The sequence below is a fragment of the Anas acuta genome, chromosome 4, assembly GCF_963932015.1.
Source record: "Anas acuta chromosome 4, bAnaAcu1.1, whole genome shotgun sequence".
Classification (NCBI taxonomy): Eukaryota; Metazoa; Chordata; class Aves; order Anseriformes; family Anatidae; genus Anas; species Anas acuta.
Window position 1 is genome coordinate 28,423,078 of NC_088982.1, and position 26,162 is coordinate 28,449,239.

The 26,162-nt window shown below is 35.4% G+C and overlaps 1 protein-coding gene across 12 annotated transcripts in view; it reads right to left on the reverse strand.

Moving 5' to 3' along the window:
- The window catches only part of CLOCK (clock circadian regulator), a 60,922-nt gene that overhangs the window by 9,824 nt on the left and 24,936 nt on the right, over nucleotides 1–26,162 (reverse strand). For 11 of the 12 annotated variants that reach the window (XM_068680354.1, XM_068680350.1, XM_068680353.1 and 8 more), the window contains 17 exons: nucleotides 25,553–25,666; nucleotides 22,997–23,087; nucleotides 21,244–21,303; nucleotides 20,691–20,839; nucleotides 16,392–16,483; nucleotides 14,875–14,964; nucleotides 13,278–13,398; nucleotides 12,587–12,700; nucleotides 10,243–10,361; nucleotides 6,442–6,524; nucleotides 6,124–6,230; nucleotides 5,317–5,464; nucleotides 5,022–5,097; nucleotides 4,017–4,158; nucleotides 3,529–3,629; nucleotides 2,539–2,628; nucleotides 1,484–1,642 (listed from right to left, as the gene is read on the reverse strand). In XM_068680354.1, the coding sequence (XP_068536455.1) occupies nucleotides 1,484–1,642; nucleotides 2,539–2,628; nucleotides 3,529–3,629; nucleotides 4,017–4,158; nucleotides 5,022–5,097; nucleotides 5,317–5,464; nucleotides 6,124–6,230; nucleotides 6,442–6,524; nucleotides 10,243–10,361; nucleotides 12,587–12,700; nucleotides 13,278–13,398; nucleotides 14,875–14,964; nucleotides 16,392–16,483; nucleotides 20,691–20,839; nucleotides 21,244–21,303; nucleotides 22,997–23,043 (1,698 nt within the window). In that variant the 5' untranslated portion in view covers nucleotides 23,044–23,087; nucleotides 25,553–25,666. The remainder of the gene's footprint in view (nucleotides 1–1,483; nucleotides 1,643–2,538; nucleotides 2,629–3,528; nucleotides 3,630–4,016; nucleotides 4,159–5,021; nucleotides 5,098–5,316; nucleotides 5,465–6,123; nucleotides 6,231–6,441; nucleotides 6,525–10,242; nucleotides 10,362–12,586; nucleotides 12,701–13,277; nucleotides 13,399–14,874; nucleotides 14,965–16,391; nucleotides 16,484–20,690; nucleotides 20,840–21,243; nucleotides 21,304–22,996; nucleotides 23,088–25,552; nucleotides 25,667–26,162) is intronic. The other variant, XM_068680359.1, reaches the window with a different exon arrangement.

The following is a 26,162-nucleotide window of genomic DNA, read 5'->3' on the forward strand; positions in this document are numbered from 1 at the left end:
AAATCTGCTAATTGTTCAAGATCTTAAACAAAAAACGTATTTAATTACTTTTAAATCAATATAAGATAGAGTTTCATCTTAATTATTACAGATGTTGGAACAGCATTGCAACCACAAACAGCCACGGTCTAACTCCTGTGTAGAGTCAGTATTCAGAGACTCTACTTTAACAATTAAGAATCAGAATCCTGAATTTTAGAGCCCTGAACTTTGAGGTTTAATATTTGTTCTTAAAGAACAAGTACTATTGAGAGAGTAACTTACAATGTAACCTGTAACTGTCTAAAGATAAAACTTACTTGAGATCATTTGTAGGATCTCCAGAAGTAAAACTAATTCACACGAAGAAAATCTCACACTCAATAGATAGAAGCATAGCACTATGAATGCAATATTTATTGGCGATCAAGAAACCATATTGGTTATACTGAATCACACCATTTTAATATACTGAATTCAGCAGAAAAATATTCTGAGTCTTGACAAAGCGTTAGGTCCAAGACTACAATGAGACATGGTAATAACGTGCAATCTGCAGCACTTGGATTCTGTCCCCTAGTTTGCACAGTACTGAATAAAGTCCCTCCACAGTGTGAGTTTCTTCTTAAGCATCTGTAAGGCAGTCTACTGCTGGCAGGCTTGCATAAGACACAGTGAAACACTGAAAACTGTTCATGCCAGAAACTCCTACTCCTCAAGAGAATTTAAGCAACATACTTAATACTTTCAGGAAGTATTTTTTTCTACTATTTATTCAAAGTCCACACTGAAAATACTTAGATTCTTTCCTTATGGTACTATTTTTTTTCTTTTGTTTTTAACTAGAAAAATCCATTCTTTTCTTCCAAAGATAGCTGCTGAAAAGAGAATTACAAAATTACATATATTGGCTAAAATACAGGAATTAGGTAGTTGAGTCCTTGTCACTCAGTCTCAGCTGCTAGACTGGGGAACGCATCCTCTAGACTCTCTGTCTTTGTGGCTGACTACTTCAGTGTATCATGCAAAGTAGAACCACTTCACCAGAAGGGTGTGTAGGAGGATCACAGCCTGATAGTTTGCCAATCTCCTAAGAGATCTGAAGAGGCAGGAATTCATTCAAGAGGTAGGAATTTTACACCCTTGAGCTAAAAGGGAAAATAAAAGGCTCATCCTGCACATTTTGAACGAATATTCTAATGGCTGTATAACTATGTAAGAAGTGAAAATCACTACATCCTTTTACATTTAGATTCATACACAAGCTTGGCTTGAGCTGCTCAGCACTGAAAGGATACATGGGGGCACATCCAGATACATTCTGGAGCAAAATGGTAGGAGCCTCTGGAACTTTAGATGCTATGAATTTTAAGTACACAAGGTACAGATAGATGGTAGCTGACAGAAGGCAGCAAAGATCATATTGTGAAATTATGTGCCCAAATCTCACTTCTGATACTTAAATTCTCTACAGAGCAAATGTGCAAGAGTTACACAAACTCACCTGGAGTCCTTGACCGTGGACAATTTGAAGCTGTTCTTGAATCTTACGCAACTCTTCCTGCTGCCGATGAATATTTGCCTCTATCATGCGTGTTCTTTGCTCTAGCTGGTCCTTTAGATGCTGCATAGCTCCTAATTGAGCTGAAAACTGAAACACTGGCTGTAGTGCCATGTATAAATTATACGACGAGCAAAAGCAACATTTAATTCACGAGCAGTAAATGTACTTCCTCACATCAGCAAAGAAATCAAGAACTGCTTTTTAAACTGCTAGTAATCATCATCTAAGGACAAATCTGTGAGTACAAAAATGTTACATAACTCACATTTAATTGATGCATCAGAAGTAGTGAAATAATGGAAAAAAAAGAACCATAGCAAAAGAAATAGTCTGGCACCCAATATAAATAGTCTGGCACTGTGAAAGCTTTAGCAATAAATGGTACTGTCAATGCTAAAAACTTTCACAGGTTAAAAATGGTAATTGTACCAGTTTACCAAAAAAATTTACTTGGAGCTAATACATACACAGGTAACAGGGGTATACTCTCAGCAACCAACTGTTGAAAGCTAAGCCCACAGAGAAACTGTCTGCCACATCTGTTCTTCCCTAAGTATCTGCTACTGGCCATAAGTCAATTTAAGCTCTTGCTATCTATATGGTATCTGCAGAACACAGACAGATCTTCGGTCAGACCTAGTACCAGCTGTTCTTATTTCATAAAATTGTTTCAAAGACTAAGTTAACCTGTGTTACAAGCATATGTGTAGAAAGTTATCATGATCCTAGATGGATTTTTAAATTCATGCCCAAAATATTTTCTCTTAAATTGTGTTTACATCTATGTTCTTAATGGCCAAAAACTATTTCCACACAAATAATGGGAAGAAAAATATACAGGAAAAAATACCAAATCAGGAAATTTTGAGAAACTTCAGGAAACTTAGAAAGAATAACATTAAAGGTAACTTTGGCATCAAAGAACTGATTTTTTGAAAGAGAAGTTAACCTTATAGTCAGACCAAGACTGTTTAACAAACCAACTTAATCCATACCTGGGACACGTTGGACTGGAGCTGTAAAGTTGCAGGCTGAGACACTGTTGGTTGTGTTACTGGTTGTCCAAGAGACTGGGAGCTTAAAGACTAGGATTTAAAAAATTGTTCCGTAACTGGAAGAGAATGAACTTCATACTTGACATGAAATATTTCTTTACATGAACTGTCAATTCCAAAATAGCATCATATGAATATCTGATAAACACATTTCCTGAAATATCTAACCCTAAATATTAAAGAATTAAGAACATACAAGAACAATTGATAATATACATGATCTATATATGACTGTTCCCAATGCTAAAAATATATAAGAATCAGTAGTATAAAACAGGAAGAACAAAAATTACAATCAAAGCTGTCTTCAAAGTCCTATTTGTAGTAAGGGCAAAAACTTTTCAACAAGTTTAGAAGTTGACAATTTTGATTTATTCTTACAATAAATTACACAATGCATATTTTAATATGCATTCTATTTTTGAAACAAATGCATTAGTTCAAGTGGAATATGAGCACCAAGCATGTGAAGCATGACATTTTCTCATGTTACCAAAATTTCAGAAAGTATTCACCGATACTCATAGAGACATAAATCTATATGTATGCTCTGTAGGGACACACAGTAATGTTTTGGCAATTATATATATATATATATATTTATATATACACACAGATATTTACATACATGTATTAAAAATGCAGATTCATATCAAGAAGTTGTGTATGACTGAAAGCATAGATTCACATACAATCTTGCAAACCCTAAAGCCAAAACCATGAATACTTACACACTTAATTACTGTATTCTCTTACAATATAGTACACTGAAGGTCCATATTGATGATTGTCAAGTATCCCAAGTGAAAATGTTACATTTTAATTATGTGTTTTCAGAGGAAATAAAATGAAGGTTACATGGATTCAATAATACCTTTTAAAGGTAAACTGCACTGATTTAAGTACAAAAATTTTTCTTTGAAGAGTTACCTGACTACTCAGAGATGATCTTCTTTGTGTAGACTTTTCATGAGCAGATAAGCTTTGCCTTGGAGGAGTGCTAGTGTCCACTGTCATTTTAGTTGGTGTTGCTGACAATGTTCAGAGTTACAACAGAAAGAGATGTGTTAATAGTAATCCCAATTCTGCAAATGCAATAATCAAATTACAGGAGGCTCTTCCTGAATAAAAATAAAGCTTAAGGCTTGGTTGTTTTTCCCTGAATATCCAACAATAATGTGACCTGATGGAATGAACTAAGGTATTGAAGGGTCTGCTCTTGTACTTTTAGAAGTAGAAATCATTATACAACCTCTGAAAACCTGAGTGGCCAACAGAGATCTGAACCATCATAAAGGACATTCTCATCTGCACACTTTTAATAAAACGATGATTAACTGTTAGACATGAATTTAAGTAAAGCGGAGAAAGTCTTCACTTAGAAGGCTTTTTTCATATTTTCAACAGTTGGTGCTTACATGAATGATCTGATACTGCAGTATGTGAAGATTTTCTTGAACTTCTGGAGGAAGCAGATGGTGTGGGGCTGGTATCAAACCTTTCGAGTGCTTCTTTGAGACTCACTGTGTTTATGTGATTGTCAGATCCAGAGTCCTGACTCTGAAGAGACACACAGAAACATCTATTTTATCTGATGTAGCACACAATGTACATTTCTGTTAGCAAATATCTAAGACCATGCTGTGGTTAATCAATCCCCTTAACGCATTTAACTGCAGAAGTAGTGTCCTGTTTGATCTCTCTAAGCTCAGTTTCCATTGTCAACCTTTACCCTTGGAAAAGAAACTAAAAAAAAAAAAAAAGCCATATAAGCCTAGTAACCAAAATGCATGCAGACATGCCACAAACTGACTGCTCAGCTGACCTCCTGCTGTAGCAACTCAGTTCAGTTTGAGCACTTGTGTAACAAGTGAACTGCTCATCCTTTTGAGGAAGGATAAGTTAATTCCACTAGAAGGAGCACTGTCAGATGAAACTTTCTGAACTGCCAAGGGAAAACACCACAGAGTATCTGCACAAGCTCGCTCATATAAGACTCGCAGTGCTTTCAAGGACATTCAAAATGAATTTTATGTCTAAAAAGTGGGAGAAAGTCACATCATGGAACAGCTCCTAGGCTTCTTGTGAATTTCTTTAAGTCATCTTTGAGTGTTGACCTTGTTTTTTCAGATTGTGGGTGCTTCCAGTAAGGAAGAATATTTATGTATGAATCTAACTGCAGAAATTAGATCTTGTTATATATCATGTTATAATCACATGCATATGAGCTCCCAAGAAGAGGAGCAGTAGACGTACAGTTAAACATCCTTCCTAGATTTCTTTGATCATTTTAAATAGTCGTTCTATTTAGAGATGAAAATAATTACTTAAACAGGACAAACACTTCCAGCTACTGTGTATTTGCTTACGTATTATTATGTAAAGAAAGAAAGAAGTAAAACAAAATGATTGAAGACACTCACTTTATCCGTTTTTATCTCTGGAAGAGACTCCTCAATACCAAGTTCTCGCCGTCTTTCTGCTCTAACTTCTGCATAACTAGAAGAAAGAAACAAGTATAACTGCTATATCCCTGGATGATTTTAAAAATACATCTCAATAAACAAACTTTTCAGATGTATATTGCTTACAAAGTATCTCAGGAAGCTTTGCAGTGATGCTTTATTATTTATTGTATTTTCTACCTCTAAAAATACTAGCAGTACAGCTCCTGTACCATTAGAATTTCCCTAATATAGATTTAGGTGAAAAACTTACCTTACAACAGTGTGCGTACAGACAATAAACTCTGGCCTGGAATTCCACTGGTGATACGTGATATAGTAATGTGTCTGAAGCCAAATCCACTGCTGTCCCTTTGTAAGGAATCTATAATAACACGATTTCCCTTTCCCATATTGCATTACTATAAAAGTGAAAAATAAAGTTTACTGTCTTTCCAGTCTGTAAATATTGCAATTACATAACAAACTCTATTTCCCAACTCTACGCATCGCAAACCCTTGTCCAATCTGATAGTGACTAACAACAGGTTAAAGGCTGCAGTTTTCTACCAGAAGGAATCTATACTGTATTTGCCTGAGAACTCCAAAATTCAAACTTCTATTTTTGCAGGTTTTTTATATATTGTGAAATATTTACATGCAAAAAATATTAAAGAAAATCAGAAGAAAAAACAATATAAGAAAAAAAACATAAGTACATGATAGCTAAACCAAAAGCTTATTCATTTACATATTTAGATATTTTTATTGATTTATTAAATATTACAGAGCCTTTTAAATGCTCTTACAAGAATGGAGACACATTAGTCATAATGTTGTGCACCCCAGTCCACCACAATCAAAAATCTATATTATAACAAAGAGTTACATCTATTTTGTCGTTCTGTATCAAAAGAAAAAAAAAAAAGATCAAGATCAGCAGTACAATAATGTCAAATGAATGGGAATAACAAAACTTTAACAAAATACATCACAAAAATCCATTCCAACCATTTAACAAACATTAAAGTGAACATCTGTAAAGCAGATTTGTTCATGTTAGCAACTTGGTCATACTCACAATGCTCGTGACATTTTGCCAGATTATCTAGATCATCCACATGATAATAATCATAGCCTGATGTTCCCAAAACTTCAAACGGAAGATAACCTATTATTGGAGGTGCCCTAATTAATAAAGAATTAATGTCATTTTATTTTCACAAGAAAAAAAAATCATGATATATGTTTTCTTGTTTACAGTACATGTTCTGAAAAAAATTAAAAATTAAACCCAACATAAAGCTATGAGTAGTTAATGCTGATTAGTGAGCTCTAAATATTATAGCCATCACTGTGATTGAGCTACTATTGCTGCTATACAGAGAAGGAATTGCACCTGTGATCCAAGAATAGGAACTTCCATTCTAAGCTATGTCTAGATGTGAACTCTTCGTTCGGTTCTTCAACAGTGCACATTTCCTAAGAAGTAAAAAAAAAAAACAACACAAAAATCTCTCTCAAAACTGCTCTAATCTAATTTATAAGTTCTTTTGAAATGCAGGCTTACCTAAATTTAGTAGATACCTCTACAATAGATATAATATTATTTGTATTCAGCTTTATTGTTGTTGCTTGTTTAGATGCATTGTACTGAGGTGGAATCTGAACTCAGCTATGCCAGGCTGACACTCGGCTGATTTAAAAGGAGCGACCAGACATTAAACTCACACTCAGTATCTACAAGCACAGCAGTACAAGCAGAAATCAACAGTTCCTGCAGTTACACTTTTAACTTGTAAAAAGCAAAAGAAGAGGTGAAATGCTCCCACCAGACACACTGACTACAGTACGTGCTTGTAATGGGTAAAAAGCAACATGGGGAAGATGGTCACCTCACTGTGACTTTACAACTAGGATACAGAGTTCCCTAAATCTCTGGCTTGCGGGCACAGACATCCTATAACAACAACACCTTATTTCTATGTTTAAACTCATGAACAAAAAGAGAACCATTATATTTCCACTATTTCAATAAATCCTCAAGGTGTTCTGTACATCTGTTCAAATGTCTTCCACTCAGACATTCAAGCAACCAGTGTGTGACAGCCAACTTCTGTCATCCCCTACCCAAGAGGTAAAGATGCCCCACCAAGTGCTGTGCCTCACGCTGAGAGAATAACAGAGCCCCGTGCCACCAGCCAGTCAGTCCTTGGCCAGCTCCTTTTGTGCTGTCTTCCAAGTAGACAAACAATGGGCTGCTTGCAAACATACAGATACACCCACCCCGCAAAGTATTGCAGTAAAATTAGAGATCTGTACATCTTTATTTTTCGGATGCTCGTACATTTGTCACACTTGTAGGAGCTTGCAACAGTGTTCCCATAGGTAGGAGAACAGCAGAGTCCAGTCATGACCAGATACCACACCAGCTTCCCAAGGACTGCATAGAACACAGAAACTGCTGCTGCCCTGGTTAAATGTGGGCAGACGAGCACACTGCTGCTCTGTAAACATCTGTAACTGAAACAGTTCCAAACAAGAGAAGAGCAGCAGTTGTTCCTACTAAGGGACCATGCTCCTTTTCATTCTTTCAAGTTAAACAATGCTCTCAGACACATGGTCTGATTTTTGGGTGGTCCTGTGTGGAGGTGGGAGTTGGACTCAATGATCCCTGTGGGTCCCTTCCAAGTCAGGATACTCTACAACTCTATGAATATATGGAGTGGGGATTTTGCAGTTTTAAAATAGATACTGAAAAGTTTTCATTCTATGAAGGAAAAGTAAAAGGTGAACATAAATAAAAGGTGAACATAACTAGGTAATGTTTTTTTCCTCTCCTTTGCTGGTTTGAAATCTAAAGACAATGACTAGAAAGTGAGCTGCATGATGAAGGTAATGAACAAAGTCACTCTGAACAACTTTGTGACTCCTGAGATGACTACAGTCAGCAAGGCCTCACCTTCAAAACTGACACTACCTTTATAACCCCAAACTCACCTACCTTGCTAAGGCTACAGGATTTACTAAAGCACCACCACTAACAGCACAGTAAAACAAATGATGAAGCAAGCATATATCCATGATATACACTTTTGGTTTGTTTTTTCTTTTAATCTAATTATTTTGGCACAAGTCAAGACAGAAGTAAAAATAACTTAAGTGCAAGCAGTAAAAGCATGGTAAAAATATTACTGTTACAGAGGAGCCAGCATCAGATTACCCAATGATTTTATATTCATGATTTACATATATCCCACTGTAAATACCCCTGGCAGAAGCTGCCTTGTTGAACAAGACATCTTACTGAAGTTGTCAACAGGGCATCTAGAAAAGAAAGGACTTTCATTTGCACCAAAAAGTTTTCTGGTAGAATCCTTTTGATGAGATTAATCCTGACTTCTTGATAGGATTCAATCATTTTCCAGCCAAACTGCAAGATAAAGGGTTTAAAGGATGTATAAAGCCAAATCCCACCATTGGGAAGGTATGGAGAGAGATAATCCCTCTGCAAAACTTATGTCACAAGTTGTCACAAAAAATACCAGTGTTGGAGTCCTACGTAGAAAATACACCTCAACGGGAACTTTCAGAGATTACTTTAATTCTCATGCATATTATGGCTTTCTGTAAAAGCACTGTATGTCCTTGACAAATGACATCTTAGGTCAAAAAAAAAGCGTAACTGTAAACCATCTGAAATAAAGAGAAAAGGTGGCAGATGAGCGGGCAGTAAGGCTCCATCTTAAATATGACAAAGCAGTGCTAAAATACTTCTCTCACTGCTGGCTATCTCAGTCACACGTCTGTAAGTAAATCTAATTCCTAAAAACTAATCCTAAAATCTAATTCCTGACATAACACTATTTGCTGAAGTGTAGTCAATGTTAGCCTCAGTATCACCTTAAGGTATCAACAGAGTATGTACAAACATTGTCAAATTAAAAATCTTCACTCTAATTTTGGTCCACAGGATTCACAAGGAGATTTCTCAGATGAACAGCACTAGTTGAAAGCTTTGAGAGGATCTTAAAACCTCTGTAATGTGAAAGCTTCCTTAGGTACTAAGTTCAGATAAACAGGAATGAAACTTTGGCCTGAGTATAACACATAATTCAATGGCCCTCAAGAGATTGAGAGAGACCTTAAAGATCCTCCTCCAGAAGCAGGAGATGCAAAAGTTTTACAGTAGTAAATTCTAAACTGTGAGACTTCAAACAATCAAAGTATTTGCAAATACTGCCATCTTTTCTTGCAAATCTTCATGAAGCATGAAGTCAAAGTGCAAGGTATAGACCATGTCTTCTACCATATCTTCTGAGGCTACTACTAACAATCTTCAGCTTAAGATAGCAGTGCATTCAATTTACATGTGGAATATTTAAATATTCAGAGAGTTCTGCATAACAGCAGGTTAACCACGTGCCACATATGCATTTCATGGCATTTCTTCAGAACTGAATTGTAACAACAAACATGGGATAGTAGACTGTCCTGTACCTTCATTAATATATATTTGTATAAACATATAATTCAAATCGCAATCACAGACTATCCTGTACTAAATCCTATTTATTTTGACAGATTTTGGTGAGGAACAGGCTTAGTCTTAGTAAAGTCTTACGTTTTGTCCATGTCAATTCTAGACTTGTAAAGATATCTTTGTTGTGCATTCGCAGTTACGTGCAATGTTCTCTTTAAAAAACAAGTTACTGAATAACAAACGGTGCGGAAACAAAATGGAAGAGGTCTATAAAGCTAACTCTGGTACTGACAAATGATACAAGCTTTAATTAAGCCCTACAAGATTTGCTTCTGTGTCCAACTAGAGCAAGACCATCAGCAATATCAACTCAAATTATTAACTTTTCCAGTGATAGTGGAACCTCAGTGTTATCTTTACCTGTTTCAACTGAACTAGCTAAATTATATTCTTAAGGACTCGCAAATTTATTTTTTGCATAATATTATTTTTATGACTATTTAGAAATGGCACTCACCATAGCAACTTCATTTGATGCTTTGCATAACATTTAACCTATCTGTATGTGAAGTAAGAAACATAGATATTTTCAGTTTCACACAACGAAATTCCTTATAGTTTTCATTAATATTTGAAGCGTTGTATGCATTTTCTCTGAAGTTTTCCTGTTCAGAGTACATTTAAAAATGATATAAAAGTGATTTCAATTCTTCATACCTTGATAAACTGAGGTGTAGCTAATCTAACTGTGGCTACAAAGCAAACTTTGTCTTCATATGAAGGCCGGTGTGATCGCTGAATAGTTCCTTCAAAACCGTTGTGTGCTGAGTTGGGAACTGAGGGAAGACAGAGAACAAGAGGCCAACATAGATTATAGTATCAGCACGGAGGAGAACGACATTAATATCGCAAGACATAATCAGAAGTATTTATCTAACGCCATTTCTTTAGAATGTATCCATTATGAAAAGTGCTACATATAATATATATATAGCTATGCACAGGAATAATAGCAGTGGGAACACAACCATCAAGTAACTTTCTCAACTAAAATTACAGTTAATATATAAACTGTGACAATGCAGTTTTTGGAAACTAATAACGATTGTAACCTTTTTTTTGTAACTACTAAAAATTACTAGAATACATCTTCCTTCAAAATACCTTTAAAATTTATTTTGTATCAGCTTTTGCTAACTTTTCCTTTTGAACTCTGAGCTAAGTATTTCTTATTTAGGCTTTCATCACCTTCGAATGACACAAGCTGAAGACAGAAATGAGTAACAGAACAGACACAATTATGTGTGTGAGAGAATCTGGACATCAAACTGAGCACAAACAAATTTCACTTATTGGATCACAGAGATGGAAGGAGTCACAAAGGGACAAGCTCCAATGATGGTGACCCCAAACCTTTCTCAGGCACTTCCAAGCCTAAGTGGTTCTAGGTCAACTCTAGACTAGAACTTCTACTGAAGTTTATTCATGCAATTTAAGCTTATAGCTCCTTACTCTTTCCATTAGAAATAGAAAGGCAATTTCTTTTTTCTTTCACAGGATCACAGAATGGCTCAGGTTGGAAAGGACCTCTGCAGGTCATCTGGTACTGAATGCCGTGTGTTGCATTTGTTCTTACTGAATGCGTCTGCTGTTTTTTCACCAAAAACAAAATATTTTCTATATTTGGGGCATTAGAATGTTTTTAGCATTCTTGCAGGTTCTTGCATCACTGCATGACTGCAAACTACATCCCATTATTCATGACATTAATGAAAATACTGATGAAATCCAGAAGACATCCCTTAAAATTTCATTTTCATTGTGAACAGGGATAATTTTTCCAACCAGTTCCTACAGCTACTTTCTAGCAATTTCAATTAATATGTGCTTCCTTTACACGTTCATGAGAATGCAATACGATAATTGTCAAAAGCTGAATTAAAGTACATGAGTTGCCTTCTTAATCACACAGTGTATTACTCTGGTAGAGAAAACTGAATTGATGTGAACGTTACTTGTACCTGAAAGATCCACAACGGCTGCTATTAAACTCTTGGTTAGCTTCATGAAGCTCCTATACAGTTCAATTATTTGCTCTGGAGTAATTCCTGATATTGAATTGCACCTGACAAGCCTGCCTGCATTTTCCCAACTCCTCTTTCTGAAACTAACATCATATTTGGCCTTTACAGACCTATTTTTTCTCTCCTATAGTATTAGATACACACTTTTGGCACTAACACTCAACCTCTCCCTATTTCCCAATGGGAAAAATTCTGATAACACGTTACAAAAAAACACAGGCAAGACAATGTTTTTGATAATTTTTTTGGGGGGTGACCTTCATGAAGACTACTGACCATACCACACAATCCATTTGTCTGACTAACCAAATAAACATGCCTCTCAAGTAGCTACTCAGCACAGGCTGGCCAAGCTAACTTGAAATACTGCAACACAAAAGTGGAAATAACCAATAAAAATAACTTTGGTGGAAGAGAGAAGACAATCAGTGCAGAAAAGTCAAATTCTGTAAAGGCCCATCCACTCATCTAAGTGGTAACTTCTGTCATCAAAAAGTACAGGCTTGAAATAGGGGAAAAAACATACATTTCACTTCCCAGCTCACTGCAAGAATAATAAGAATTGTGAATACTCAGTACCAGCAATCCTCAAGTTACTTAGTCATCTGCTTAAATATTGATTATACTTAAGTTAATTTGGGCCCTTTTTTTAAAGCACTGACGTAAATTTTTCTTACACTCCATTTAAAAATGCTTTACAAGATGCAAGTAATTCCAAATGGGCAGTTTTACTTCATTTTCATTAAAACAACATGAAATTAATATAACTCTGTTTCAGGCTCTTCTTTTAAAAGAACAATTTTAGCTCTTCCTTGAGTTTAGCACAATCACCCCAAGCCTGTTCAGTTATGAAGCTTCAGGCTCTTCTTTTAAAAGAACGATTTTAGCTCTTCCTTGAGTTTAGCACAATCACCCCAAGCCTGTTGAGTTATGAAGCTTCCTAAGTATTCCACTCCAATGTGGAGGAAATTACTCACCATTATTCAAACACTTGAAATTTCCTATAAATTTTACATATTCATATGTAGGTTGCTCTTTTGGGTCTATTGTTCCTCGCAGCATATGGCAACAGAATTCTAGCTGATTTTTTGCTGAAAAAAGAACAAACAAATTAAAACACTGCATGGTTGATGAAACACACAGACAACGTGAAATGGAAAGCAGGAATAATTCAGTTGCATACTTATACTGAGATACTGTAAATGTGGTGGTCACAAACAGCTACAGATTCTGCTTTTAACCAGCGCGATACTACTAACCTAAAGGAAAGGAGAACTTTAGAATTTTTTCATGAAGGACTGAATGCCAATGAAACAGGGAACCCATGAAAAATAGAACTACCTTAAAGGAACATCTGCCCTAAACATAACTGCATGTACTTCCGACACCCACTGAACTGTTTTCATTCTTGTAAACTGCTAGAATTGTCAGAATGGAAACTATATGAAAAAGATGAGCATTTCTAATATAGAGAGTGAAATGCAATGCAACACTAAAGATTTTACTCTTCAGGGGAAAAAAAAGAAAACACCTCCACAAAAAGTGCTTCTATTCAAGCTGTGTATTTCATTCTGCAAGCCTCACCTACACATTTCTGCTTTAATAACATTGGAAAAGAAACTGATCAGCTATGATACAGTGCAGATTGTTTTTAATGCAACTACTTACATTTTAAGTATTCTGGTGTCAACGAATCAGTTTCCAGCAGATGAGAAGACAGTATTTTATAAATTTCTGAATGTTCCCCCTCTGGGATAAAATTAAATACACTCTGATCCACAAGATCAGACTGAAAGAAAAAGATTTAATAAACATTAAAATAATGCAAGGCATGCACGCATTATCAGAAAGCCTATTATTTTAATGCAACACAATGCCACAGATCAGAAAAATATCTATAAAATCCTACTAACTCAATAAAGCCACCTGCTGGAATACACAAGAACATTCTGCAAGTTAAAAATCTCATTTTTATTTGTCTTGACACTCTGAACCACTTCATGAAAAATGCCATCGATTAAGCAGATAAACATACACACTGTAGTATGCTGGAGCTTGTATTAACCCCCCTGGGATGCAACAATTCCAAGTAAAGCAGCATTTGATTTAGAAATTATACAGTGGTGTTCTAGGGAATTACAACCTCTTGGTGGCATCCAATACAACCAAACAGATTTTATAACAAAAGACAGCATGTCCCTACAATAGTTTACTGTATTATCAATAGCTACAGCCAATTGGAATTGATTTTATGAATATATTTTAGAATCAGTTCCACAACTACGTACACAGAACTGGGAGTTTACAGATGACCGCAATAAAACTGAACAACTGTTTAAATGCATAAATGTATGTAATTAAGTGTTCGAAAAAGAGACACCATACCATATATGTTTAGAATACATAAATCACATCTAAAAGTAATGGATAACTCTGCCTCTGAAAACTGGGTAAACATTAAATTTTAGAAATCACGATTACCTGTGTATTTTTCAAAATTCTTAAGCTGGTATGATGCATACCGTAGAACAATTTGTTTGGACAAATCATTTTAAAAATACGTCTCTCCAAGTTGTGCGAACTACTCTTAATACAGTATGACAACTAGCCCATACAAATAATTTGTCCATCTCTTCTAGAAAAAAAAGTCACCGTTACACTCATAAACTGTTTACATCTTTGAGTACTAATGTTTTGCATTTCCTAGTAGCTTTATTTAAAGGTAACTTCAAAACACTAGGATGTTGAATTTACCAGTAAGCAATGCCACCAAGATTAAAAATGAGTGAATATAGTAAAATACAAAGTATATACCTAGCCTAAAAAGCAGAATTGGCAGCAATGTATTTCTTATAAGAGTTCTTTGGCAAATAAGCAGTAAAACGCTAGTGTAAATATATTCCAATAAATTGTTCCTTAGCAATATTCTTCTAACTCACGTAGAGGCTATGATAGGTGTGAACTCTAAAGGGTCTCCTACAGTCAGATTTGTTGTTTGAGTTATATTGAAGAGTCAAGTCTGAAGCTAGTCTGGTACTTCACAATCCTGCATAAATGTGCTGAGTATTCTGCATTTCCAAAGGAAATGTTTAATATAGGAGACAGACCAGTAGCAAGGAGCTGTGCTGAAGAAAAGGCAGAGCATTTTCACAGAATGCAGCACACATCTGTGCTGTAAGGTCAAAAAGAATAAAGATATTAGTACTCATAGCAAAACAGCATCCACAGACAAGCTGGTGTGTTACAGAAAGCAATTCATACTTACTGGCAAATGTTCAAGTAAGGGAGTTATACTTTCTGACACATATATTATATTTCCATCTGTCATAATTGCTAAAAAAAAACCATCAAGAGCCTGAAATTAAACATAATGGGCAGTTAAACAAAAAGAAACAGCATATCAAAAATGTTAAAGTTACATTCAACATGGAAAAGAATTTAGGCCAATTTTAGTTGAGTTTAATATAAAATTAGATTACTTTTCACTATTAAAACTTCTTAGTCTTGCTTTTATACTATGAGCATTACAATTTCTGTATTGTTCTGTTCTTAAATACTATGACTTCAGAGGCCACTATTTCCTCCATCTCTGTGGCATCCCACTCTGCCTGCCTGTTATTTTTAATTCTATCATCACTTTAAACACCAGAAAGCTCATGAAAATGAGCTAGAGACAAACGCATGAAGAGGTGGAAAAATGATCATAAGAAAAGAACAAGTGAAAGAGGTGGTGAAATCCATTTATTTCAGTATTTAGAATCCCAATAGCCCCAACCTCCATAAAAGAAACCTGTACCAGGATTTCATTTAAATTTGAAGACTGTGAGATACAGTTCTGATTGCCTTATCTTCCACTTAGCTCAAACTTATTCCTGCTTAAAATAACATGACTGTCTTTTGGTGGAACATTACCAAACAGAAAAGCATGACAGAGATTCTAAATAGGAAATTTAAAGGTCACTTCTTCAAAAAAAATTCTTATATTGCTTTCTTCTAGCTTTAAGTCATTAGTTGCGGATGCCTATTTTGTCAGGGGACTGGAGAAACACCAGAAACAGCTACAAAACATCTCAAAAAGCCGAAACAGCTATTTCACTAACTTACTGTAAAAATACACAACCCAACTACAAAGGGTTTGGGGCACATTTTTAAGTACAAAAAAATGAAACTTTAAACGTTTTTAATCTGCACCTCAAGGAACAGGTTTAGCTATGGAATGAAAATCAGCAAGTGCTTGCTCATTTGCTTTGTTTTTCATTCAGCTATTATTAGAACTTGTTTTACTGACTTAGCCTCATTTTCAAGGAAATGATAGCTTAAACTGAAAGTTTATTTCTAGTAGTAATCTAACTATTTCAGCAATTGTCTTTAGCAAAGTAAAACTCACACACCATTTTTGGGAAGTGAATCAAGTAAATACGTTAAGTTCTTTATCCCTCAGAAGTTACAGTGGATGTGTTGACTCTTTTTATAATTAGGACTTTAGTTTATGTGTAACGTTTCATTTGACTAGTACCTTCCTAATGTTGATAGTTTAAAATATCAACTTTTCTTTTATGGTAAATATGTTTATTTGTAGACTTTGTTTTATGTCATTGAAAATGCAGTTAAAAGAACACAATTATTCATTAAACTGTACGCACAAAAAATTCAGCTGTTTACCTTCATGAAAACAATTCAAATATGAAAATGAGAAGACAAGCCATCAAACAGAAAAACATCATCATGGAATCATTCCCTTTCAGGAAACATTCTACTTCCAAGAAAACAGAAATAATGTACCTCTAACATTAACTGTGTGAACTCTTCATTACTAAGGAATGTCGGTTTCCAGTCCTGTCGAATCTCACTGGCATCTGATTGTGCAGTAATTTCTACAATCAAACAAATACAGAGTATAAGGATTTACCCATCAGTTAAGGTCATTAAACGCCCAATACCCAACTATCTTATCCAATTCTGGTCATTCTAACCTTTACACCAAAAATTGTCAGCCCCTTCTCTTCTTCCCACCTTTTTCTGCTGTTTATAAGGATATAAGGTTACATTAAAAAAGAGTAGGTTTGGAACAAAGACTTTTACAAGCTGTATGACAGACTCCACTCCAGAATCACTACAACTCTGATTTGTACACAGAGACAAATCTGGAAATGAATGGAGATTCCTGTAACAGGATGGTTGAGGTTGGAAGGGACCTCTGCAGATCATCTGGTCCAACCCTCCTACCAAGATGGGTCACCTAGAGCATGTTGCACAGGATGGCATCCAGGCAGGTTTTGAATATCCCCAGAGGAGACTCCACAGCCTCTCTGGGCAACGTGTCCCAGTGCCCTGTCACCCTCACAGTAGAGCAGTGCTCCCTCATATTCAGCTGGAACCTCCCAGGCTTCAGTTTGTGCCCATTGCCTTTTGTCCTGTTACTGGGCACCACTGAAAAGAGTCTGGCCCCATCCTCTTGACACCCTACCTTCAAATATTTGTAATAGTAAGGTTCCCCCTCAGTCTTAAGTCTTCTCTTAAGTAACACTTAAGAGAAATGTATAGATTAACTTTCCATACGTAAATGAGAGATGCAAAGGCTGCTGAGCAAAATTAGACCCTGAGTTGTGAAAGCTAATGCTTCTTTTTCAAATGATAACTGGAACAACAAGAAGCAAAACTGCGTAGTACCTAAGTGCTGATGACTAACAGGGGCATTACAGAGGCACTGGTTGTAAAAACAACCTTGAACGAGTAAACGTGAATCGAGCATTTAGATGAATCAGAAGAACAAAAATGTGTCTTTATGCTTTTGATTTCAAATGGAGAAACCTGTAGGAAGTTCATAAGCTATTTTATTAATTCACATGGCTCAAAACTTGGAAATTCACATGACAGAAAACCTGGAATTGACTTAAATATGCAAAAGGCTGGAAAATTTCAGAATTTTGTTTCTCAAACTGGGCAAAACTTCATGAAGAGCCTTATACTCAATTAAAAGAAGAGGGAACAACAAGGAATTATTATTATATGTTATGCAGGGAACTAATATATTATTATATATATATTATACAGGGAACTGGCAACAAATTGAAAGCTGCAAGGAGGAATTAAAAAGACTGGCAAGTAAGAAGGACCTGAATATTCAACAATCACATTTCACAAAATGCATAACTTCATCAGGCCTTTGCTATTCATTCTGAAATGGTATCATAAAGCAGTAAGAGTGGTCTAGAGAATAAACAAAATCTCAATATAACCCCAAACCTAAATTTTCCATCTGAACAAATACATTTCACTGCGAGTGGGAAGTCAAAGAACATCAAAATAAAAAGCTCTGCCATCACCACAGAGGTGAAATCCAAGGAGCTTAATGCATTCTGTCCACAAAACAGAAAATCTTCATTTTAGAACTGGAAAAGCACGATTTCTTGGCTTATTCTGGACCATATAGCCAACCCAGTGCAGAACTAAAAAAAATCAGTTTGGTTTCCACAGCAGACAATTTACGCTGAAGAAAAGCTTAAGTTTATGCTTTTAACAAACTGTTCTGAATGATCTCACCACAGCTATGGGCATTCTTTTTCATTTCCCAGAGAGCAATAAGGATAATATTGGAAAACAGAGTGAAAGCAACCCGGAAAAGAACATTCAGTTGGTACCTTTAGAGAAATGATTTAAAATGATGGCAGAACGTTGTGCTAAAAGATGAATGAGACTGAGGCCACATTCCTGAGCCAGGCATCAAAGACAGGAGCCCAACCAAACCTGCACACCTTCAACTCACTCAGCCTTCAGATCGTGGATCTGTAGCAACTTGGCATTAGTACTGAGCGTCCTCAAAAGAAACTGCCTGCTGGGCCAAGAACTGTAGCATTTATCGGTGGGCTGTATGAATAGAAATCTACTAGCTGTAATCATAATAAGCCAGATTTTTCAGTATTTCAGCATTTTCACAATTTTGTTTAGCAATTCAAAGCAAGGTGCAGGACTCAAAGCTGAATTGCCAAGTGAGAAGCTCTCAGTAATATAATTTGAGAGTGCTTATCCTGTTGGTTTTTACAATAAGAAATAGAATCCACTCTGGCCAATAAGCAGATAACATAGTTCATCTGGACCTGTTTCCACTGTACCAAGCTCAGCCAAAGTGGAAATGGTCCAGAAAGAACCAGAAGCAACACAGTTAATCAAAACCTGGTGGCTGAACACAGTAGGATTTTCAACAGTAGAGCAGCTAATCATTGCTCAAAAATTTATTCGCTGCTAGGGTCACTCTATTTTAATGTAACAAACAGATCCAAGAGCCTCAGGAGGCAAGGAGAGCTTCTGACCTCTGCCAAGATTTTGTCCCAAATATTTTAATCTAAAAAAGTGCAGAGCGATTCTGGTATGCACTTGTAGTCAGAGACCTTAATGTGCAATGTGCAGTCACACAAAGCTATGTTCTGTCCCATCAGGTAAAGGACAAAAGCTCCAGGCTTTAAAAAGCATTCATCTCCAGTGCTGTTGTTTTTTTTTTTTTTCTTTTTTTTTCCCTTTTATCCTCAAAACCAGAAACAACCAAGCAAAACTACATAAAAGACAGCAACCAAACAATGAAAATAAGAAAGCCCTTCAAAGACAGAGTTACAACTGGTGCTGCTGGCTGGCAGCTGTGTTCATTCTATACTTTATATTACAGGGAATCACTAATACAAGATAAAGTCATTTTGAAACAGAACAAACTTTTATGAAGACTTTAGAGCCTACAGAACCTTTACAGGAAAGGAGCTTTCATACTACTTTTCTATTTGTTATGAGAAAAACTTATCTCATGGAACTAAACCAGCATAATCAGCATTTATTTGGAAAAAAAAAATCAACCAACTTATGAATACTTGCACAAATTATTCCACTTCCCTTTCCATTTTAATTATTATGTTTACCCTTCTAATGGCACTATTCAGTACACATCTGGTGCCACTTGAAACGTGACCATAATACTAATCGAAGAGACATATTCAGGCATGGAAAAATATTTACCATACTGTAACATACCTTAAACCGACAAACATACTGTTGATAATCACTTACCCATTCACACACTTAGCCCTGCCTAAACTAGCTTCATCTATTGTGTTTTTTAACCTAATGGTAGCTTATTTTGTCCCTGCTGCTTTCTAGTTAGTATACATGCTTATAAATTCCTCAGAGAAATGGGTTAACTAGCAAAAGAGCTTGTTTTCTTGAATTTTAATCTTGTTTCTGGCAGTGTGAACCACAGGGTGCCATATTAAGACCAAGTGTAGGAGCAGGAATAGGAATTTTTCACATACAGAAATATCAGCCATAAACAGTGTAGGCTTGGTAGAAGTTTTTGATAACAGAAATAAGAATCTATAATGAACTTCAGTACAGCATATCTCAGTATATCCAACCATCAGCTGATGCAAACAACCAAAACATAGAGAAGATGTTCACAACAAAAACATAGCGAAGATGTTCAAAGATATTCCTAGTTTTGACATTTAGTGTTCAAGTTTACAAAACACACACTCGTTGGCTTATGTATCAATGGATATGTCTTAAAAATCAGAATGTTCAGCTTAAAGCATTTACAGATTTTCTGTGTAGTTCTTTTTTTCCCCTTTTTCCCCCCTCAATGTTCTAGGTAGAGGAAAAAGCCTATGTTCCAGGTCTGTATTCCCATTGTGTGGCACACTCTCTCATGAAACAACCTAGCCCAATAAAGCTTGCTGGAGACAACAACATTTACAACCTGCACCTTGTAAAGCAGCTGTATTCTAAAGGTCTCCATGTGAACATAACAACTTCAAGGTTACTTCAAAAATGCATGCTTCTCTTTATGAAACAGACTTGTTTGACAACTATGGGATAAAAACAAACAAACAAGTACACACTGATTCTGCAAAATACCGTCAAAAACAGTTACAGCTCTGCTACCTAAATTATACTCTTAAGAATATCTTTATTCAAGAACCCTTTACATTTTTTGACAATTTCCTTAAAGGAACTGCAGAATTGTTAATGTTTTTATGTACCAAGTGAATATCATAAACATTTTTAACAACTTGGAAATACTTTTCTTCTTGTTACAATTACCTTTGTGCTTCCGTAAAAAGTCAATGCTCTTCTGCAGTACAGTGGATTTATCCATCTTCCGAGCATTGCCTGGAAGCATGGAACCCAGCTCTTTGATAAGTACATTAAACTGATCTCGACGTTTCTTTTCAGACTTGTTTCTAGACACTCTGAAAAACAAAAGAGAAAATGTTTTACAGCAACTATGACACGTACTTAAAATAAGACACATTCTACTGCCAGGTTCCTGATGGAAACAACCCCTTCAGAATCTCTGCCGTGAGAACTGACACAGGAACACCTACTCGAAATCACAGACACCAGTTTTTGAAGAATGGTTTCTTCATTCATGGAGGGGTGCACCTGAGCTTTCAGAATAAAGCTCCCTTAAACAAAGATACAAATAACTGAACCACAATTACAAATACACAACATATCTAGAGAATAACAGTAAGAGAATGCTGTTAAATAATATGGTTGATTACACAATAATCACATTTTTATTCTGTTTAGAAATCTTCTTGGTTGGTCCAAGTATACAACATTTCTTAGCGTAGGTAAGCTAAAAAATTACCTTTTTGCTTTATCTTTGTCATCTTCTTCCACCAGCCCATCAAAAATGCTTCCATCATTTCTGAAAGATAAAGAAAGAAATAAATGCGAGAGGGTAAAATCTCTCTCTTCTGGAGTGCAAACACAACAAGGAAGAAAAAAAAAAAAGACTTCCATATTCATCACTCATTCATCTACATCAAGAAACTGAAGAACTGTTTTACTGTGATGTCTCACAAGGACCATCAGCAATAACCTGAAACCAAGACACCTACAAGTTCTTCTTGTAGGACATTTACTAAAGAAAAAAAGATGTACATTTCTGACATGACCCAAATTATTTTCAGGCTTCTCATGATAACTCACAACCCTATGCAAACCCTTAATTGAGCACTATTTAATTCTATTTTTCCATCTTTTTGATTATTTGCATTACCTTATCCTTTTGAAAACATCAGAGAACAAAAATAGTTTGTTACCTCTAATTATTCACAACTCCTATTACAAATATTACAATAATTTACAGTAAGAAAGTACATTTTTCTTAAGTAATGAAGTATCAATAATGGAAGAGGGCTGTGAAATATGCTATACTTCATCCATGCAAGTGATATTAGAAATATGCAATTGACTCTAAACAGTACCAGTAATTATTCATTATATTTGGTTCCTAACCAAGTATCATTTATTTTTAACTCAACTTGACAATTGCCACTCTACTGCTAAAGAGGTCCTAAAATACCAAAATCAGAACACTTTTTCCTTTCAAGATGCCTTAACATACTTCATACAATATCTTTGTTTGATTTCCTTTTAAAAGTCAAGGCAAAACCATTCTGTTTTCTAAAACTACTGTTCACATTTTATTTGTCCCATTTCTTCTGCCTGCTTTCAGCCTGTTTAGTTCTGTCCTCTTACTGACTGCTGCGTGTCCACCCATTAACATCAGGCTAATTTTCCAACATAGTATTTCCTTCCCTTGAGGCAAGTCCATCTAACAAGCTTATTTCATCTCTCTGATTTGTAACTGATAAATCATCAAGCAATCATACAGTACAGTCAGTGGTGATGTTAGGAAGTAACTATTTTCTATATCACTGCATAAACGTAAGCTTTCAGAAGGAATTCTTATATTCAATTGGCTGAGGTTTCAGTGAAAATCAACAAACTTCACCAAAAAATGAAAAGTCAGATAAACATTTTAAAAGGTTTACTGTACATTTTTAATGTTATTTATTCAGAATGGGGTTGACTTTCTGTAAGTTTTATTCAAGTTCCATTTCCTGAAGTCTCAAAACCAGCATATTAAGGACCTAGTATCACCTGAGCTCCTAAGAAAGTCCAGTGTAAGGAATCAAGCAGAAACCATGGCTCAGCTATTACTTTTCCCTTGAAATAGGTTAGCAGGTCACTTTACTGTCATCTGCAGCATCACTAATCGTTTAAGTGTATTTGTTTTCCTTAATCAAATATTGAAGTACTTTAAAAAAAATAAAAATCAAGTAAACAGAAAAAATCAACTCAACTTGCACAGATGCTGTTCCATGTCTGAAAAGTCATACATTTTAAGATTCATCTCAAACAATAAAAACATTATTTCCCATGACTCTAAATGAATCTAAAGATTATAAAAATAACTGTATCAAGGTCGCAAAAAACTCATTCCTTGTTTTTGTATAAATTACTGTTCTCTATATATTAACTCGAATAATACAACTGTTACAGAAAACATTGAACAGAAATTCCCCCCAAACTCACAGTGTCTCTTAACATACCTGTCTGCAATGGAGCTCATTTTATGGGTGCTTATGGTAAAAAACATAACATATCACACTTTAGTCTTGTGGTAGACATTTGTACGTTTGCCTGTAAGAGAGGAAAAAAATCAAAATATGACTCTGGAGGAACAAACGTGTATTTCAGTAGAGCATACCAAAGTTTTTATTTGCTCTATAAACTGCTTTTAATCTTCCCCTCTATTCCAACCATCTGCTCTGCACTCCCACCTTCTTTAATATAGCCTACATTACCTTTATAACCTGGACTTTAATATTTTATTTTACATGACAGAGCTTAAGTGCCACAATGAACAAATTTGAACTAAGCCAATAGAACCCTTTTTCTGACTGTAAATTCAGATACAGCTTTTTATTGTTATTTCAATGATTTTATCTAGAAGATTTACATGATTTTGAAGGTTGAACAGATGTAAGATAACCTCCTAGTTAGTAATACATTCCATCTGGAAATTGTGCAAACAGAAAGCATTTGGGAAATAGTATTTTACAGCTGTTATTTATTTCTTACTATAATTTCTTTTTGAGCACATTTTTATATTAGACGTGAAATTACAAGATGATACCTATTAGAAAGTGATCCTTATACCGAGCTAAATTCATAGCTAACCTGGCCATTCCTTAAAGCAGTCTTTTATTCATTACAAAGCTTCAGTAGGAGGTTTTTGCTTGCCTTTTTTTTTTTTCAAAGTGTGTATGTTGTTTTGAATAAAGAATGTGGATTAAACATTAACAGTGAGAGAAGGGATTTAAAATTAAAATAAGTATTTAATTCAACTAGTACCTATTCCGAGATACCCAAAAATTATAAAATTGCACAGATATATGGAAAGGCCAAAAGCCAAAGGTAATACAATTAAACCTCTCCCTCTGATAATAAAAAGTCAGCTGTCAGAGGCTGCTCGGGGAACAGCAGGACTGGAACATTGTCAGCCATTAAGGAACAACTGTGTGCAGCAAAAAGTTTTATATAAGAGCTAAATTTGCAGATCTTCAGGAGTTTTTAATATGTTATAAACCTAATATTATAAAGGCATTACATTTATTTCAAAGGAGGTGGTTTTAGCTACTTCAATGACTCATAGTTTCTGGGAAGGAAAGATTTGTTTGTTTCTGGAAGTGCCAAATCCAGCGGAACTTGCAGTGTTAATACCACAAGAAATATGGCAGCTGCTACTCCAAGGTCCAGACAGCCTGCAAAATGTTCCAAGAAAATCTTACCCCAATTTTTGAATAGATAGGGAAACTGAGGAAGAAAGCTTATGTTCCAACCAAACTGTCTCATGTTCTACAACAGCCACATACTAAGAATGTTTGATTCACAAGATGAGCTTTTTTTTTTTTTTTCTCCACAAAGCTTCAGAAGTGAGTGACATAGGGAAGTAAATGGGAAAGCTGGGCTGTAGCACAATCCCAAGGTGCATCACAGGGTGTGCGTGCTATTTTGCCCAAGATCCCCACAAGCCCCCTTGAGCCCCCTTACCCACTTCTTCAACTAATAAGGCCCAGCTTTGTCTTGCCTTTATTCTCCAGAGACACTGGAAGTAAACCATACCTTCACTCCAGTACTTCAACACTGCAATTGCACTGGCCATTCCCACAAGTTAAATTCCTCAGATTAGTTGGCCGTGGTTTATAAAGTCACTAAGCTGTACCATTTGAAAAACAGCCAGAAATAGCAGGATAAAAATAAATTACGGAGAATTGTTTGTTCAAATTCTTGTCAAAAGCAATCAACAGAGAGGTTAGGTTGCTCAGCAGTACGAGGAAACTATCATTAGTGGCAGAGAATTAAGTTTTGAATCAAAAAGCCAATTAGAACCTTGTTTTTATAAAGCTTGTACAATGTACACTAATACAGATAGGCACTAACTACATTTTCATCTCTGTGTTAATTTTTCAACAAATTTGGGAACTAACATTACAGGGATCAGGAATAATATGAAATTCCATATGCTAAATGATATACAGTTCCACTAATATGCAAAAGAAAAATCTGTGTGTAACTAAACACACACAAAAAAAAACCTTTAATCTTTGACATAACTGATGTATTCATTATGCAGAATCAGAATTTAAGAATCAATATTCTCCACTTTAACAAAGCACTCCTCAATTTCTAGAATTCAACAATATCATTCGCTTGTTACTGTATACAGATCCTATGTCAGAATTGGTGACCCAGATAGATTTCGTACCCAAGACAGTTGAAGGACCTGATAGACTATACGAAATGCACCTGTAGTGCATTTTTTCTCTCTTTTTAAGGTCTGATCATTTTCTCTTTGCATCCAAAGTTGCAAAAGGCTACATATCCTCAGTGGTTATGCATGTCAGTGGATAAGACTGCAGAAATAAATCCAATGAAATCAGGCAACTTTAATGCAAACAGTACAGAAATCAAGGACTATGTATAAGAATCAAATTCAGTCATTTTCTGCAGAATATAAAACACTTCTTTACCACTGCTATTTAGTCCTTCAGTGTTGATGACAGAAAGCCATAGGAACTTTATTAATTACAATACAATTTTACCTTTTACACTCTGGGACTTGTAAGTAGAAGTTTCAGGGGTGAAATGCTGTTTCTTCTGAAGAATTATGTGGAGTTAAATGTATCCTCTTCTGCAGAAAAGCATTAAATTATGAACTGTAAAAAAAATCAAAAAGGAGGGTTTAAAATTAGTAAATTTTATAAATATGTTTTAAATAAAAGAGAAATAATAATTCCAACATGAGTAATTTATAAATGCAATATCCTGCCTATTAAAAACACGCCAAATATTTCACTATCAGAATTCACCTTGCCTTAAAGCTCTTTCTTTGTTAAGCACTATATCCTTAAATAATTTAATCTCTGCTTCAAGCTGTCATTTTATGCCAATCTTTAATCTTGATTTCATTTTTACTTTTAAATGTGGTATCAACAACACCATCTACATCTTTGCTTCCATATGCCACCCTCAAATAATTTCTATATAACATTATTTAAACATCCTATTTGCTGAAACTCTTACTTGGGTTTCCACTGGCTTTCTCAGTGATGTCTTCTTGTCTCCAAAACTGTGACTCTCAGGACTCCAGAATGTGCAGAATGCTGCTGATGACTAGCAAAGTTGCCCAGCTGCATTATTGCTACTGCCTCA